The sequence below is a fragment of the Diceros bicornis genome, chromosome 10 (genome assembly GCF_020826845.1).
Source record: "Diceros bicornis minor isolate mBicDic1 chromosome 10, mDicBic1.mat.cur, whole genome shotgun sequence".
NCBI classification, from domain to species: domain Eukaryota; kingdom Metazoa; phylum Chordata; class Mammalia; order Perissodactyla; family Rhinocerotidae; genus Diceros; species Diceros bicornis.
The window spans coordinates 20,101,211-20,118,415 of NC_080749.1; the positions used below are offsets into that span (position 1 = coordinate 20,101,211).

At 44.4% G+C, this 17,205-nt stretch overlaps 1 protein-coding gene across 4 annotated transcripts in view; it reads left to right on the forward strand.

Annotated features, from left to right (window-relative positions):
* The window catches only part of MGAT5 (alpha-1,6-mannosylglycoprotein 6-beta-N-acetylglucosaminyltransferase), a 324,721-nt gene that overhangs the window by 267,037 nt on the left and 40,479 nt on the right, over nt 1–17,205 (forward strand). For all 4 annotated transcript variants that reach the window (XM_058548850.1, XM_058548848.1, XM_058548849.1 and 1 more), the window contains one exon: nt 14,561–14,710. In XM_058548850.1, the coding sequence (XP_058404833.1) occupies nt 14,561–14,710 (150 nt within the window). The remainder of the gene's footprint in view (nt 1–14,560; nt 14,711–17,205) is intronic.

Sequence of the window (17,205 nt, forward strand, 5' to 3'; positions counted from 1 at the left end):
TCTCTGTTCCTGCCGCCTGATACAGGGAGTGAAGGGAGTGACCTTGAGTCCCCTGGCCATGGTCCTGCTGCCACTGTGCTTGGTGGGATGACAGACTGCGGTCCTTCCTCACCTGTCAGTGTCCTCCTCTGTAAAATGAGGCTCTCCACCACACACTTCCTTTAGGCATTAATTTCCAAACTTCTGTCATCCACACCAAATCGTGACTTTTGTTATATCCATGCTCCACCTGGACTATTCATTACTTAAATTTCTTTTGTGTGCGTGAGGAAGATCAGCCCTGAGCTAACATCTGATGTCAATCCTCCACTTTTTGCTGAAGAAGATTGGCCCAGAGCTAACATCCATGCCCATCTTCCTCTACTTGATATGGGACGCTGCCACAGCATGGCTTGACAATCGGTACGTCAGTGCGCGCCTAGGATCCGAACCTGCGAACCCTGGGCTGCTGCAGCAGAATGTGCGCACTTAACTGCTGTACCACCGGCCTGGCCCCATCATTACTTAATATTTTTGTTTTGTTTTGTTTTTTTGTTTATTGCAGTAACATTGGTTTATGACATTGTAAAAATTTCAGGTGTACGTCATTGTACTTCTATTTCTGTATAGATTACATCATGTTCACCACCAAAATACTAATTACAACCCGTCACCACACACATGTGCCGAATTATCCCTTTCGCCCTCCTCCCTCCCCCCTTCCCCTCTGGTAACCACCAATCCAATCTCTGTCCCTATGTGTTTGTTTATTGTTGTTATTATCTACTACTTAATGAAGGAAATCATACGGTATTTGACCTTCTCCCTCTGACTTATTTCACTTTGCATTATACCCTCAATGTCCATCCATGTTGTCACAAATGGCTGGATTTCATCGTTTCTTATGGCTGAGTAGTATTCCATTGTGTATATATACCACATCTTTATCCATTCGTCCCTTGATGGGCACTTAGGTTGCTTCCAAGTCTTGGCTATTGTGAATAACGCTGCAATGAACACAGGAGTGCATGTACCTTTACAAATTGGTGTTTTCAAGTTCTTTGGATAAATACCCAACAGTGGAATAGCTAGATCATATGGTAGTTCTATCCTTGATTTTTTGAGGCATCTCCATACTGTTTTCCATAGTGGCTGCACCAGTTTGCACTCCCACCAGCAGTGTATGAGAGTTCCCTTCTCTCCACATCCTCTCCAACACATGTTGTTTCCTGTCTTGTTAATTATAGCCATTCTGACGGGCGTGAGGTGGTATCTCATTGTAGTTTTGATTTGCATTTCCCTGATAGTTAATGATTTTGAACATCTTTTCATGTGTCTGTTGGCCATCTGTATATCTTCTTTGGAGAAATGTCTGTTCAGGTCTTTTGCCCATTTTTTAAGTGGGTTGGTAGTTTTTTGTTGTTGAGATGCATGAGTTCTTTATATATTTTGGAGATTAAGCCCTTATCAGAAGTATGGTTTGCAAATATCTTCTCCCAATTGTTAGGTTGTCTTTTCGTTTGGTTGATGGTTTCCTTTGCTGTGCAGAAGCTTTTTAGTTTGATGTAGTCCCTTTTGTTTATTTTTTCTATTGTTTCTCTTGCCTGATCAGACTTGGTGTTTGAAAAGATGTTGCTAAGACCGATGTGGAAGAGCATACTGCCTATGTTTTCTTCTAGAAGTTTCACAGTTTCAGGTCTTACATTCAAGTCTTTAATCCATTAATTACTCCATTAATTCTAATTAACTAATCTAACTCCATTAACTCTAATTAACTCCATTAATTTTTGTGTATGGTGTAAGGTAAGTGTCTACTTTCATTTTTTTGCATATGGCTATCCAGTTTTCCCAACACCATTTGTTGAAGAGACTTTCTTTTCCCCATTGTATGTTTTTGGCTCCTTTGTCAAAGATTAGCTGTCCATAGATGTGTGGGTTTATTTCTGGGCTTTTGATTCTATTCCATTGATCTGTGTGTCTGTTTTTGTGCCAGTACCATGCTGTTTTGGTTACTATAGCTTTGTAGTATATTTTGAAATCCGGGAGTGTGATACCTCCAGCTTTGTTCTTTTTTCTCAGGATTCCTTTAGCTATTCGGGGTCTTTTGTTGTTCCATATAAATTTTAGGATTCTTTGTTCTAGTTCTGTGAAAAATGTTGGAACTTTGATAGGGATTGCATTGAATCTATAGATGGCTTTAGGAAGTATGGACATCTTAACTATGTTAATTCTTCCAATCCATGAGCACGGAATATCTTTCCATTTCTTTGTGTCTTCTTCAATTTCTTTCAGAAATGTTTTATAGTTTTCGGTGTGCAGATCTTTCACCTCTTTGGTTAAGTTTATTCCTAGGTATTTTATTCTTTTTGTTGCAATTGTAAATGGGATGGTATTCTTAATTTCTCTTTCTGCTACTTCGTTGTTACTGTACAGAAATGCAACTGATTTTTGTAGGTTGATTTTGTATCCTGCAACTTTACCATATTCGTTTATTACTTCTGAAAGTTTTCTGGTGGATTCTTTAGGGTTTTCTATATATAAAATCATGTCATCTGGAAATAGTGACAGTTTCACTTCTTCCTTTCCAATTTGGATCCCTTTTATTTCTTTCTCTTGCCTGATTGCTCTGGCTAGGACTTCCAGTACTATGTTAAATAGGAGTGGTGACAGTGGGCATCCTTGTCTGGTTCCTGTTCTTAGAGAGATAGCTTTCAGTTTTTCACCATTGAGGATGATATTAGCTGTGGGTTTGTCATATATGACCTTTATTATGTTGAGGTACTTTCCTTCTATCCCCATTTTATTCAGAGTTTTTATCATAAATGGATGCTGTATCTTGTCAAATGCTTTCTCTGCATCTATTGAGATGATCATGTGATTTTTATTCTTCATTTTATTAATGTGGTGTATTACGTTGATTGATTTGCGAATGTGAAACCATCCCTGCATACCTGGAATAAATCCCACTTGATCATGGTGTATAATCTTTTTAACCTATTGTTTTATGCGATTTGCTAGTATTTTGTTGAGGATTTTTGCATCGATGTTCATCAGTGATATTGGCCTATAATTTTCTTTTTTTGTGTTGTCCTTGTCTGGTTTTGGTATCAGGGTAATGCCAGCTTCGTAGAATGAGTTAGGGAGCTTCCCCCCCTCCTCAATTTTTTGGAAGAGTTTGAGAAGGATAGGTATTAAGTCTTCTTTGAATGTTTGGTAGAATTCACCAGGGAAGCCGTCTGGTCCTGGACTTTTATTTTTGGGGAGGTTTGTAATTACTGTTTCGATCTCCTTACTGATGATTGGTCTATTCAAATTCTCTACTTCTTCTTGATCCAGTTTTGGAAGGTTGTATGATTCTAAGAATTTATCCATTTCTTCCAGATTGTCGAATTGGTTGGCATATAGCTTTTCATAGTATTCTCTTATAGTCTTTTGTATTTCCAAGGTGTCTGTTGTAACCTCTCCTCTTTCATTTCTGATTTTACTTATTTGTGCCTTCTCTCTTTTTTTCTTGGTGAGTCTAGCTAAAGATTTGTCAATTTTGTTGACCTTTTCAAAGAACCAGCTCTTGGTTTTATTAATTTTTTCTATTGTTTTTTTGGTCTCTATTTCATTTATTTCTGCTCTGATTTTTATTATTTCCCTTCTTCTACTGATTTTGGGCTTGGTTTGTTCTTCTTTTTCCAGTTCCTTTAGGTGCATTGTTAGATTGTTTATTTGAGATTTTTCTTGTTTGTTGAGATAGGCCTGTATCGCTATAAACTTCCCTCTTGGAACCGCTTTTGCTGTATCCCATAAATTCTGGCATGTCGTATTTTCATTTTCATTTGTCTCCAGGTATTTTTTGATTTCTACCTTGATTTCTTCGTTAACCCAGTCATTGTTCAGTAGCATTTTGTGTAATCTCCACGTATTTGTGGCTTTTCTGATTTTCTTCCTGTAGTTGATTTCTAGTTTCATACCGTTGTGGTCAGAAAAGATGCTTGGTATTATTTCAATCTTCTTAAATTTATGGAGACTTGTTTTGTGGCCTAATATGTGATCAATCCTGGAGAATGTTCCATGTGCATTTGAAAAGAACGTGTATTCTTCGGTTTTTGGATGGAATGCTCTGTATATATCTACTAGGTCCATCTGTTCTAGTGTGTCGTTTAAGGCCAATGTTTCCTTATTGATCTTCTGTTTGGATGATCTATCCATTGGTGTAAGTGGAGTGTTAAAGTCCCCTACTATTATTGTGTTACTGTCTATTTCTGTTTTTATGTCTGTTAATAATTGCTTTATATATTTAGGTGCACCTACACTTAATATTTTTAATAAACTCACTTTTAAAATAATTACTTGAGCTTTGTCGTAAGTGATTAATATCCATGAAATCACATGGATATGTTACTTATGTTTTTCTAAACTACATATAGATTGATTTACAACTATTAAACATTTTTATCCATCTTCCACCTAAAATCACCTTGTATATGTATGTAACCATTAAGTTGAAAGAGTAGGACTCCATTGAATTGAAGCAAGAAACAACTTTTTTCTCCTTTGAACTATACAGTTTATCTTTTCTGCCCCTTGGATACAATTTTGGGCAGGTCCTATAACTTGCAAATAATAAAAAACCCCTCTGTTACTTTTAGTCCCGGGAACAATCCAAGTGCAAGAACTAAAGTATCCACTTTAGTTTATTGGTGGAAACTCTGAACATCATCTCAAGTTAAGCTCCTTCTCTCCCGCTTCTAAGAGCTGCTTTGCTTGGGCAGCCTGAATCGGAGGTGGGGACGTCTGGTCTCTGCTGCCCCCGCCTGCAGGTCACCCTCTCACCATCGTCACTGTCTTTCTGTCTCTCTAAGCAAGCTGCTGATAGTTCCTCCACGGATACAGTGGGGAGAAAGCCGAGATGGGGGAGGGCGGGTAAGCTCTTGCATGAACAGGACTGGCGCCGTCCAGAATTAGTGCTGGCTGGTCTCAGCAGGTGTCTAACGCTGGACTTTTTCTCTGGCTGGACTGTGTGGGTCTTTGGGTCTCCCCTCCTCCCACGGATCGCTCAACTGCAGTAGTTTGTTACCTTATTACAGACGATGCTGCCTCAGGCTGGTCGTGTGGCTCCAACTCAGCACCAGTTCCCGGCAGCCCACACTCCTTATGTCCCCCATGGACAGAGCCCTTCCAAGTAGGACCCAGCTGGGCATCCTTCTGTATGGTCCACACCTGCACCAAGGGAAACACATCATCCGTTCCTTTGAGAAACTCGGGGAGCTCTGACCGATCCTGAAGCAGGCCCTGCCCAGGACTCCTCCTTCAGGGCACCCTCCCAGCCCCAGTCTCCGACCACAAGGCATTTCGAGGCTCGTGTCTGGCACTGATCCATGTGCCCCAGAAATTCCCAGGGATGCAGGTGAAGCTCTACAAGTGGTCGCCTAGAGGCCCTTCTTACCTGGTTAGGTAAAGAAGGGAAACCAGCCAACAGCTCCCCAAAGATGTCCTCCCTCCTCCTCGGGGTGTGGGGAGGTGGGCTGGCCGCCGCTTTGGGGGACAGTGGGTACCTGTTGTTTGCCTGCTGGCCTTTGGGTCTTCAGTGTAATTGGTAGGAGCAGCCCCATGGTCACACCTGTTACACCCTCCACCGATGTGACCGTGCTGTTCTGCTGAGGCGGCACCAGCCTCAGGCCTCTGAACTCCTTCCCTGGAGATGTACAGGACGGCCCTGCAGAGTGGCCAGTTCTCTTGCCTTTAGACAGCAGCTGATTGTCAGGCACTGGCCAAAACCCATCGGAATACCATCTCTTACGCTTTTTCAGGAGTGGACGAGACTCTGAGGTCAGGGCCATTCGATCCCCAATTGCCTGACCCTGTGGAGGTTCTATGAAAAAATGCAACTTTGGGTTTTCTAACCTTCCGTTGTGACAGCTTTCTCTTTGTCATGGAACAGTCTGTTTTCTGTGATTACTGCCCAGATAGAGCTGATAACAAAGCTCCTGGAGGAGTCTGTTGACACATTTGGGCCACAGTGGTCTATTTTCAACCTTTCAGCCAGTTTTTTTAAGCACAATTGTGTAGCTGGTGGGCTTTGTTGCAGACGGTGGGCTTTGTTGCTTCAGGTCTGCGGCAATCACAGAAGAGTAAGGGACTTGGTTATCCATAAGTGACGCATTTGCATGGTGGGGAGAGAAACCAGCTTTACAATTTGAAGACTTCCTGCCCTTCTCAAAGCAGAAAGGAGGTCACGTCAAAGGGCTGCTTGTTTTCACAAACTGGCTGGCGGATCCCCAGGGTCCTTTAAGAGGCTTTCGTTAAATAGTTGAAAGCTCCAATGCTAAGGCAGAGAGATCCTGAAATCTGCAAGTGCTGGGAAATGGAGAGGCATGCTGACTAACCAGCTGGCTCAGATGGAGAGATCTGGAGGGGCACGGGCATTGGCTCAAACTGGGCGGTGAGGTGGAGGCTCTAGCCATCTCGGGACTCATTGCTAGCTCGTCCCGTTTTATAGTTTGGGGGCAGTATTAGCACCATGTATTTTATAATAGGGCTACATATTTAAACAGCTTTTACATGCATTTTACATTCTAGAGCCACTCCCATCACACTTGAGTGAAGCCTTACATACAACTCTTAACCCATTGCCCTAGGAGAGTTGTAATTTATGCCAGATGAGGTCCAGTCAAGAATAAGTCTGGAGCCCAGTGCAGCAAAAGGAAGCAGCTTCCTTCTTTTTATTGCTCGTGGGCCCGTGGGTGGACCAGAGGCCAGCCTGGAGACGAGAGCAAGGTTCCCCTTATTATTCCCACTGTAATTACTGGACACCATCCTTTCTTCTAGAGGAGTGAGGATTTGGGGAGAAAGGGTCAGAAGTGGACAGGCTTCTGAGAATCTTAGCTTCCCGGGGTCTTCCAGAGCCCTAGGAGGCCTGAGTGGGACACAGCAAAGACCACCCCCCTCAACACACACCTTAACCTTGAGAGGTTACTTGAAATAAATGAGCTAAGGACTGCAAAGTCTCAATTATTCTGTAATGTAAATTGTTTCTGCTTCACTGCTGAAATTCACAGAGATTTGCATTTTTGAACTTCTAATCTTGAAATAAAAGCATTTTTCATCCTTGTTGAATTTTAGACTTCAGGAGCAGGCAGAGGAGGGGTAGTGTCTTTTTGTCTCCCTCTCTCCCTCCCTCCCTTCCACCGCACAACTCCTGAGAGAACCTTACACTTGGTAGCTATGTTGAAAGAAAAATGAATCAACTATGAAATACATCTTTTAAGGTTTGCAACTCTCCTTTTATTTTATTTTCATTAAAATACACCCTTAGGTAAAGTCGTGAACCTTAAGCTCATTTGCTGGGAGAAGTTTTGCTATAGAAGGATTTGGCTCCTGAAACAGAGTGGGAAGCTGGGCGGGACCACCGCGAGAGTCTGAAGGAACTAGGCCATGCGTGATCTGCTCCATGTCAGGCCTCTACAGACACTGAACCTACAGTGTCCTGCCCTTGAGAAGTTCACAGTCCCACAGGGAGGACATACACAGTGACAGTGCAGCCCAGAGGCCGAGCAGGGAGATAGTGGAAAAAGACAAACTGAGGCATGTTAAAAATTTTAAGAGTTTGTTTGAGCAAAAATCACTTTAAATCAGGCAGCACCAAACCAGAAGTAGTTAGGAGTGCTCTCTGACGGGACCCAGAGGAGAGACTTATACAGAGAAAGTGTGGAAGCAAAGAAAGGAAATTATTTGATTGGCTGTAGCTTGAAGCCTAGTTGGCTGTTTGTGATTGGTTGTCCTCAGCGTTTTGATTTCGTGACCTTGAGGCCTTTACAGGGTTAGATTTTGGTTTGCTTACATAGGCCACCACAGCACTAGAGCCACCTCAGTCCAATGGCCTCCTTGTTTAATTAATTTGACAATACTAACGGCACAGAGGAGGTAGCAATAATTGCACCTGAGCAAGCTGAGGAATGCTGACTTATAAAGGATGAAGGCAAGGAGTCTATCCGGGAGAGAAAAGGAGGGAGGAAGAGCCATTCTGTGGGAAGGCAATGGCAGGCCAGATGTATGTGACAGCAGGAGAGGTTTGGGAGTGAGGGATAAATTAAGTGTAAGTAGAGGAGGAGAGAGAATAGTACGTGGTAAAGCTGGAGAGCTTGTAGAAGCCCAGATTGTGAAGAGACTTGTGTGCATAGCTGAGAAGGTGGTCTCCCGGAGCCCTTTAAAAATTTAGATAGGGGAACTAAATCTTCAGTTTTAGCAACTAGGAGCACTAAAGAGGGTGGATTGAAGGGGTGAAAGCCTAGAAACAGTGTCTTAGCCCAGGGCCTCTAGAAAGCAAGTCTTAAGGCAGAGACTCAAGTAGTCCTAGTTATTGGGGAAGGAGGTGCAAGCCCAGGGCAGTAAGGAAGAAGGAGGAGGGAAGCGAGGCTGAGAGAAGTGCAAGGTGATGGAGTGTGTGACCATGCTGTGCCCTGCTTACCAGGAGCCACACAGACGCAGCAGCAGGGGCACTGGGCACTCTGGACTCCCTAGAAGGTTTGCAAGGAGGAATTCTACCTTGGAATAGTCTGTAGAAGAGAGAAAAGAGGGTGGTTTACGGTCATCCCTCAGTATGCCTGGGGGATTGGTTCCAGGATCGCCGCAGATACCAAAATCTGAGCATGCTCAAATTCCTTAGTCGGCCCTTTGCATCCACGAGTTCAGCGTCCGTGGATTCAACCAACTTCAGATCACAAACATAGTACACGATTCGTGATTGGTTGAGTCTGCAGATATAGAACCTGCGGATATAAAGGACGGACAGTATTTGTCTTGCTCCCTCCTGTTTCCTGCTTCTCTTTGGCCCCAGTTTGCCTCACAGTGAACTAACGCCCTTGTACCCCTGAGATGCTGTTCAGGAATGGGGGCCCCACGCCCTCTATCCCATGGTGTAGCTTCTCCCCAGTCTGACAGTGGAGGGCAGCCTGGTTTGTGTGAGCACTGACTGAGGGAGAAAGAGCAGGCAGGCGGGGGAATCCCAGAAAGCTTGTAAGGTTGTGTCACGATTCAGACAGGAGCTCAGCTCGGAGCTTATGACAGTAGGTCAAGCAGGCGGGGATGGATGCCAAGTGAATGGAGGAGGCTGGTAGTAGAGAGAGATTTACAAGATCATTTAGTAGAGTTAGACAAGTCCAGGCTCAACCACTGAAGGACTTCCATCACAGTAGTAGTGAGGAATGGGCTCAGTACTTGGCAAGGCGTACTCTATGGCCTTGTGTTTCTTAAAGCAAATTTGTGATTCATCATTGTGTATTAATAAAACCATGGAGTGAACCAATTTCTGTGTTTGCAGGGGAGGATGTGGAAGCTACTACTTAAAAATGATTAAAAATCCATGAGCAAAATAAAGAATCAGAAGCATACTTGTGAGGACCCTTACTGCTGAAATGACAGAAGCCCAATCTTACTAGCTTAGGCCATAGTGGGGATTGGCTGCCTCTTGATCCCAGGGAAGGGCAGGGATACACCGGGCCTGAGACATAACAGGAACTGTGGACCAGCACCCTGCCAGGACACACACTCTCTCACATTTAGCCTTCTCTTTTCTCTGTCTGGAGCCCGACGTCCATGTGGGCGGCGCCCACACTTGCTTCAGCAGCCTGGTTCAGCAGCTCCCTGCGTTGACTTTGGAGAGGGGATGACTCTTCCGCACCCGTTCAGCTCTTCCTAGGGAGGAAGCCCCCTGGCTCAGCTCTCACCAGGTGCTCTCCGTGGACTAGGCAACTCCGGGCAGGGCTGCAGAATTATTTTTTTGAAAAATGTCAGGTCACAAGGTGCCACGTGGATGAGGGGCAGTGGGGTCCAGAAGAAGGGATGTGTGTGTCTGCAGTGGGGAGCGGGGGTGTGGCTGGGGAAAACAGTACATGACATCCACTGCAACCAGAGGCTCAGAATACTGCCATTTTCCAAAGACCATTCCTGTACCCCTAATTCACCAGCTAGAAGAGAAAGGGCTCCTGATTCTCCAGTTCTGCTTTCTACCCCTCCCCTGCCACCGACTCACACTGGTGTTGCTTTAGATTGAATTGTTTTCCTAAAGCTCCCTATTCAAGCTCTGAATATCTGACAACCAGTTCTGCAAATCCACCTGCCTCCAGCTGCAATCATAAGCAGCCCCAGACACACTGAAAACACTGCTCCTTTACTCCAGCCCGCTCTGCCGTTTTCCTTCGAATCTTCCCTTCCCCACCTCCAGATGAGCTTCGGTAGATTTAAATTTTAATCAGTTTGATTGGTTATTTTTAATGGGAATTTAAATTGAACTAGAGACTTGAACTGGGACCTTCTGGAGGCATTTCTCATGGCCCTGGCATGGGTGCAGCATGCTGTGGTGTGATACTCAGCTCGAGGCCCCTTTGGACTGCATCTCAACAAATTTCTAGGTGACGGGGTTTTGGGAGGAGACAGTTTTCTCTGATTTTGGTCTCTTAGGTCAGAGAGGGAAAGCTTTCTAGGGAGTGATCTTGATCCAGTTCTGGGATCAACAGGAGACCCAGTTCCATGGTGCCACCTTCACCCTGGGCCTGGATGTCCAAAATAAGGGGGGAGGGTATGCTGGCCAGCGTCCTCCCCCCTGCACACACCCCCTCTTCACTTCAGACCTTCCTACAGGTTGGGGAAAGACAGGCAGGGCCATGCTTATTAATATAAAAAACCTCAGCACCCTGTTCCTTAAGCACAAAAGATAGAATGTACATTGAAGACAGAAGGGGATCTTTTGAACCTCTTTATGGCAAGAACAGAGCCCTCCAGCGTGGGGGCAGTGGTGCAGGCCTCGGCATTATACAGGCTGGTTTCTGTTTTTTCTTGACTACATATATTTAAAATTTTTCTATGTTAGTTGTGAAATATAGCAAATATACCCACCACCCAGATTTGTAGATGTTAATATTTTGCGATACTTTTCTTTAACAGAGAAATGATGTATTACAAATATCATTAAAGCTCCATCTACCTCCCCAAACCCTCCTTCCCTCCTCAGTAATCAATATCCAGAAGTTGATGTCTGTCATCCCCATGCCTGTTTTTGTAATTAACTACAAATGTCCGTATGTAAAAATATTGTTCATATGCATAATATTGAATAATATTGCTTTTCATGGTTAAAAAATGGCATTGAGCCATACCAATTCTTTTGCAATCAGTCCCAACGCTGATGCTTACTTGTAGCAACCACAGACAAGTTGCATCCCCTTTTGGGCCACAGGGAGATGTGTCAAGATGCTGGTTGTATTAACCCTGGCACAGTCCAGGTAAGTGAAGATCAAGGCCTGGAGAGGAGGAGACAAATTTGATATTATGGGGGCAGAATCAACAAGGCTTTGTGACTAATTTGATGTGTGTAATGACAGGTGTGATTCTGGTGCAGGTTCCTGGCTGGGAGATTAATGCCAGTCACTGAGAACAGGAGCCCACAGGGTGACGCTGGGATGGGAAAGTGATGTGATGGATTTCCTTTTTGACCTGTTGAGTTGGAAGGGCCTGCGGCACCCCTAGGTGGAGAGATTCAGGAGGCAGTGGGATTTTTGGACCCAAAATTCAGGCAACGGTTCTGAGCTGGAGATGCCTCATTGTGTTCCTTTAGTATCCAGTGAGCATTAGTTTTGGGAAGGGGGGCAGATCGGGGTGAGTGGCTCCTATGGCGCCTTTCCCTGGAATCCATAGCGTGGTTCACCCTCTCCAGATTTCTACAGAACTCTGACAAGTCACAACAGGAGACCTGGGCTGGAATCACCTAATTGTCATGTCAACTTCGAAGGTTAGAGTTGTGTTTGAAACATTTTTTCTCCTCTAATAACCTGTTGTGATTTTCCCATTTATGAAATTACTTAAATCCTCTCTGAAGGTAATTTCCATGTTCAGCCTTTACCATGCCTTAATGTTAATAAGTTCATAGGCTTTACTAGGCTTTGGATTTACTTCTTCATATTTGCCTGAACTTGCCCCCTTGTTATACTTCAAGGAGCCCCAACCTTTTCTGGGACTGATGACGATACATGCGTATTCTAGTAAGTGGTCCAGTCCCCTCATTTGGCCTGGGAATCCTAATCTTGAGACTGTCTGCAGTGAGGTTCTCCAGGACAGGAACCAGATGGGCCATTTATGTTCTCCTTTGTAGCTCACTACAGACCTAGTTCAGGGGCCTTTGGTCCATCTTTGCTAGTTAGCCGCGGGCTTTTCACAGAGAAGTGTCTCCTTTTGCTTCAAGGACAGGTGCCTGCCACACCCCCCACCCCAATCCCTGAGGAAAAGGCTACAAGGTGTCCCGAAAGGCCTCTTTATGGACGATAGGAATCCACCCAGAGTAGCTCAAAGTGGGGGATGGGGAATGGGGAGAATTTGGTTTGCTGCTATTATTGTAAGAATCCAGAAAGACCTGGGGAATTGAAGATAGAGGACAGCTGTGGATGTGGTGGAACCTAGAAGCAGCTCTGGACCCTGGTTTTCTCTCCTGTCTCTCAGCTTCCTTTTTGTCTTTCCTCTTCCTCCTTCTCCTCTTCTTCCTCTTCTGTCCTCCTCACCCCCCATCATGCTTGCAGGGGTGATGTCTAGGTCTCAGTCACTCTGGGTTCCTCTTATTACCAACTGTCTGTCTGGGTCTTCCTCTCTCCTTTCTTTCAGCTCTCACTGGTTCTCTTTCCACCCCATCCCCCAAAACTGTCAGCTGGCTTCTTCAGAACTTGTGTCTGCCCATAATTGCCTGGACTCCAACACTGAATGACCTTTTTGCTCTAAAGCCCACGGCCATCTGGCAGTCATCTCTCTGTGTACAGGATTCTGAGCTCCTGAGACAGGGTCTGATTGGCTCAGCTTATCTTCCTGAGCCTGGCCACACCGCCCCAGGCTGCTGGCCAGCCTAGGAATGGGTCCATGGGCTGGGCAGCAGGGGCAGGGTTACAGAACCCCCTGCCTACCTACCAGGGGCTGTGGATGGGGATGGAGTCCCTGAGAAGGGGGTTTGTGGGGGCAGGAGTTAGCAGGTACATCTAGCACAAGAACTCTGTCACAGAGCCCCTCAGATTAACTCACACCAGGGAAGTGATCCTAAATTGGGCTCAAGCTGTGAACGGAAAGTCATGGTTTATAAACAGTTTCTAGTTCACCTCTCTACTAATTCAAGGGTATACATCTCTGAAATAATGAATTTAGCATCTTCCAGCCACGCAAAACATGGCATGAAATTAAACTTTCAGTCCAGGTGTTCATTTTATTCATACAGGGATGCAGGGATGGACTTGGTTGCTTCGGAGCAAAATCATCCTGGTGCGTAAAATGGAGAATGAGGACTGTGCTGGTTTTCCAGTCATGAAGACTTTGGGTACATGATTTGAAACATGTATCCCCCAAAGTTGAGAGTCCTGTGTAATATTCTCCACCAGGCGGTGAACGCAGATGGCGGACCTTGAACCCGGCTCAGGATGCTGTGAGGAGTTGCCCTACCGAGTCAGAGTAGGGACAGCCCTCCAGGGAAGGCAGAAGTGCCGCTGCCCCTCCTCTCATCGGAGCTCCCTTCCCCTTCCTGCACTCTGTGGCTGCTGATGCCACACCCCTGTGTCCCTTGCGGTCTGAAGTCACAAAACTGGCTATAATTACATTTTCCTGGAGTGTGTGAAAACAGGCTTAGACTGGGAAAACTTTGTCCCACTTTCATACAACTGGAAAACATTACAGAACTTGAATCTTTCAAATTTCAAAAAAAAAAAGCAACCTACAAAATCCAGCTTGTTCAACTTAGTCCCACGGAAATGTGAAGAGGAAGGGAAAGTGAACTTGCTTCCGCTTCACAGGTGGTTTTGATTTAGAAAATGTGCCTCGAAATTCAGTGCCTGCAAAGACAGAAAAGTTTTGTTTTGCTTCTAATAAAAGTAAAACTACTCTTGAATGTTTCGGGGCTCGTCAAAGTTTGCATTCAATCTTTTTTCCACTTTTGACTACCTGGATATTCTCGTTATCTCTCCAGCTGCCGAGTCAATCAGTGTTTATCGTGGGAAACTCTCATCTCCCCATGATTCGGATTAGGTAGGATCCAGTTCTGACAACATGAGTTAATCGTCACTAGAAATATTGGCAAGAGCTGGGGATGTTTGTATTCCTTGGGGACAGCTTAGCATCTCTGGATAAATATTCCAGTCCAACTGATGCCTTCTCTGGGTTTTCTTTCCCCAAACTTCCTCCCCCATAAGGAGGACAAGCCAAAAGCCAAGTGTTGAGTCCCTGGTAATTTACAAAGCGAGGACGATACTTCAAAACAATTGGCCTTGAGCGATCATTGATATTCTATAGTAATATGGTATTATATAGTAATATATAGTATAGTACAGATTAGTATATTAGTATTATATAGTAATATGTTGCTATATAATATGTTTCTTCTTGCAAAATTGTACACAGCAGTATGACTGTTTTTGCCCTCAAAATCCTGTCAGATTACTTTTGAAAGAAATTTTAGGAGTTGAATTGCCAAATTCTGCAATCTCTGTATTAAGAACTTCTGCCTCTGTGCCCTACAGCTATGAGACAAGAATGAAAAGAGAAATTCCTTCTCCTTGTGTCCCCTCTTTAGAATAAGAAGACCTACTTGGACATTATTCACACGTACATGGAAGTACATGCAACCGTTTATGGCTCCAGCACCAAGAATATCCCGAGTTACGTGAAAAACCATGGTATCCTCAGTGGACGGGACCTGCAGTTTCTTCTCCGAGAAACCAAGGTAAGTTTTTAGTAGTTTTGTAAAAATTCCTCAGTGGTGGTGTTTACAGATTTGTTTCTTTGGTCTTGAAAATGGGGTCAGAATCTCTCATGCTTTCTTTTCAGTGCTGCAGTAGCTCTTTAGGTCATTTCTGGGCAGTGTTTTTCTGGACCAGCTGTAGCTTAAAAGTTAGTGAATTGTGGAGGGTGGTTGCTACAGTTTAAAACTTATTTACTGAGGACCTAGTCTGTGCCAGGCATCAAGTGAGGGGCTGGGGATCTGACGGCAAGCAGGACAGGGAAGGCTCGGGGGTCAGACCTTCTGATAGCACAGCAACTTTCACAGCAAGCCTGGGGTGCTTAACTCCCCCACCTTCCCAATCACCACTGTTCAAGGAATTGGTCCCCCAACTAGCTTTTCCTTGCACCTCCTCATTCAAAACATTTGTACTGGACACTGACGAAATTCAGATGAGGGAAAAGTCCCTTTGGGCTCAAGGAGCAAGGAAGGCATCATGAGAGATAGAAGAGGTGAAAGATGGATGGGGTGTGGATGCACCTGACATGTGGGACAGATAGGAGTGAGAGTCAGATGGTGGAGGTGGAGATGACACATTCAGGAGAGAGCCAGAAACCAACCCAGCCTAAGTGTTGGGAAATAGTGGAAGATAAAATTCTATAAGAGGCTGATTGTGTTTTCATTTGCAAAGCAGAGGAGAGAAGCTGAGTAGATGAATTTCTGTGGCATAATACCGATTTCTAATCATTGTGTGATAAACTTGGATTTTGGAAGGTGTATTCACATATGCTGTCCTGTTTGTGGGCAGGGTAGGTGTTAGTGTTAACTTTATTTTAAACATGAGAAGATAGACTAGAGAGTTGGGCTCGCCCACAGTCACTGAGGCTGTCTTAGAGGTGGCCCTAACTCGTTGTTTTTTATTGTAACCTCTGCTAGGCACTCAGTGTACCATCCTCATGATTAAACACCCAAGCTTAATATTTAATGGATACTCACCAGCCAAAAGAGTATGCACCTCCTTTGTGCCTCAGTTTCTCCATATGCAAATGTACTTGATCATTTCTACCTCCAAGTCATTTGTGTGATTCCATGAATAAACTAGTTTGATAAGTTATTGGTCTCCTCAGCCAAAGATCTGATTTGCCGTAATTTAGAGTTTATTTCCTTACAAGGTCACTGTAGTCTGATGACTGTTGGTGGCAATCCAGGAGTGAAGTCTGCTCCCCAATTTGCACTGTTTGCTTCCCACTTACCTCCTGTCTTAGGATGACATTTTAGAATCATTAGGACGTCCGGGCCCTTTAGTGGCAATGCTATTTTTGCCATTTGCCTTGTTTTACTTTTCCCCACATCACATTGTGGAAAAAGCTCAAACTCCTTTAAAGTTACATTTGGCAGCACTGGTTTTCAGCAGCATGTCATTACTGTCTCGCACGCTTCTATTAACCCAACCTTGTGAATGTCTTACTCAGCCTTGCAAATTTTAAAAGAACCCTTACTTACTTACCATCCACTTACCCATGAGAGAATGGGAAATAGGCCAAGGCTGAGGTCCCTTCTGTCCAGGGAAGGAAAAGACCAGGGGCCCGGAAGGCCCAGGCTGCAATGTCAGAGTCTGCCTAACAACCAAGGAGTGCAGCTTGAATCTGGTTGTGAGGGGTGAATATTTATCCTTGAAAAACTGGTGCCTTCCGAGGATGTGACTGATCCCATTTTGTATTGCCTATTCATCTGACTAGAATATATTAAGGTGCTCCGAATGGAATTATGGCTAAAACAGTTGGCAAATGTGATGAAAATGAGGCAGTGTATTGCCGAGACTTCCCTTATACCCAGAACACAGCAGCAGGCACTGAAATGAATGAATCTTGGGCTTTGAAATAATGACACTGAAGACCAGTCAGGCTTTGCATTTATAACCCTTTCTGTCTCTAATTCCTTCCTCTGCATCTCTGAGCAATTTAAAAACAATGTATTCCAATCCACGTTGAAATGGAGAACTGGAGATGTGGAGAAGCAAATGTGGAAGGAATGGGACTTGAACACTCCTCAGACCCGTTATTGGAGAGAGAAGCAGGTGTGGTGCTCCTCGAGGTTTAGAGACATACTGAAATGATTAATGCTTAATCAGCTTCTGATTCATTATTTTTCTCCATGAGGCATCTTTGAATCTCTGCACGAAGCCCAAGAAACCCTCTGCTCAGCAGACTTTTGTCCTGGCATGCCGTTAGGGGCCCAGGTGTCATTAGCAGACTCCAGCTGCAGGGAGCCTATGAAGACGGGAGGAATTCAATGTAACACTAAAATCGGGCCTGAAAGAGCTGGGAAGTTGTTGAATCTAGAAGGCTCTTCTAATAGGCATATAAATTTGGATGAATTAATTATTTATCAGAGGACCATAGACAAGTCATTCAGTTCAGCGAACTCCAGGAGTGTGGTTTAAGCCAGCAAATAGGACTGTCTGGTGTGGCATGCTTTTATTTTTGGTTTAAATTTCT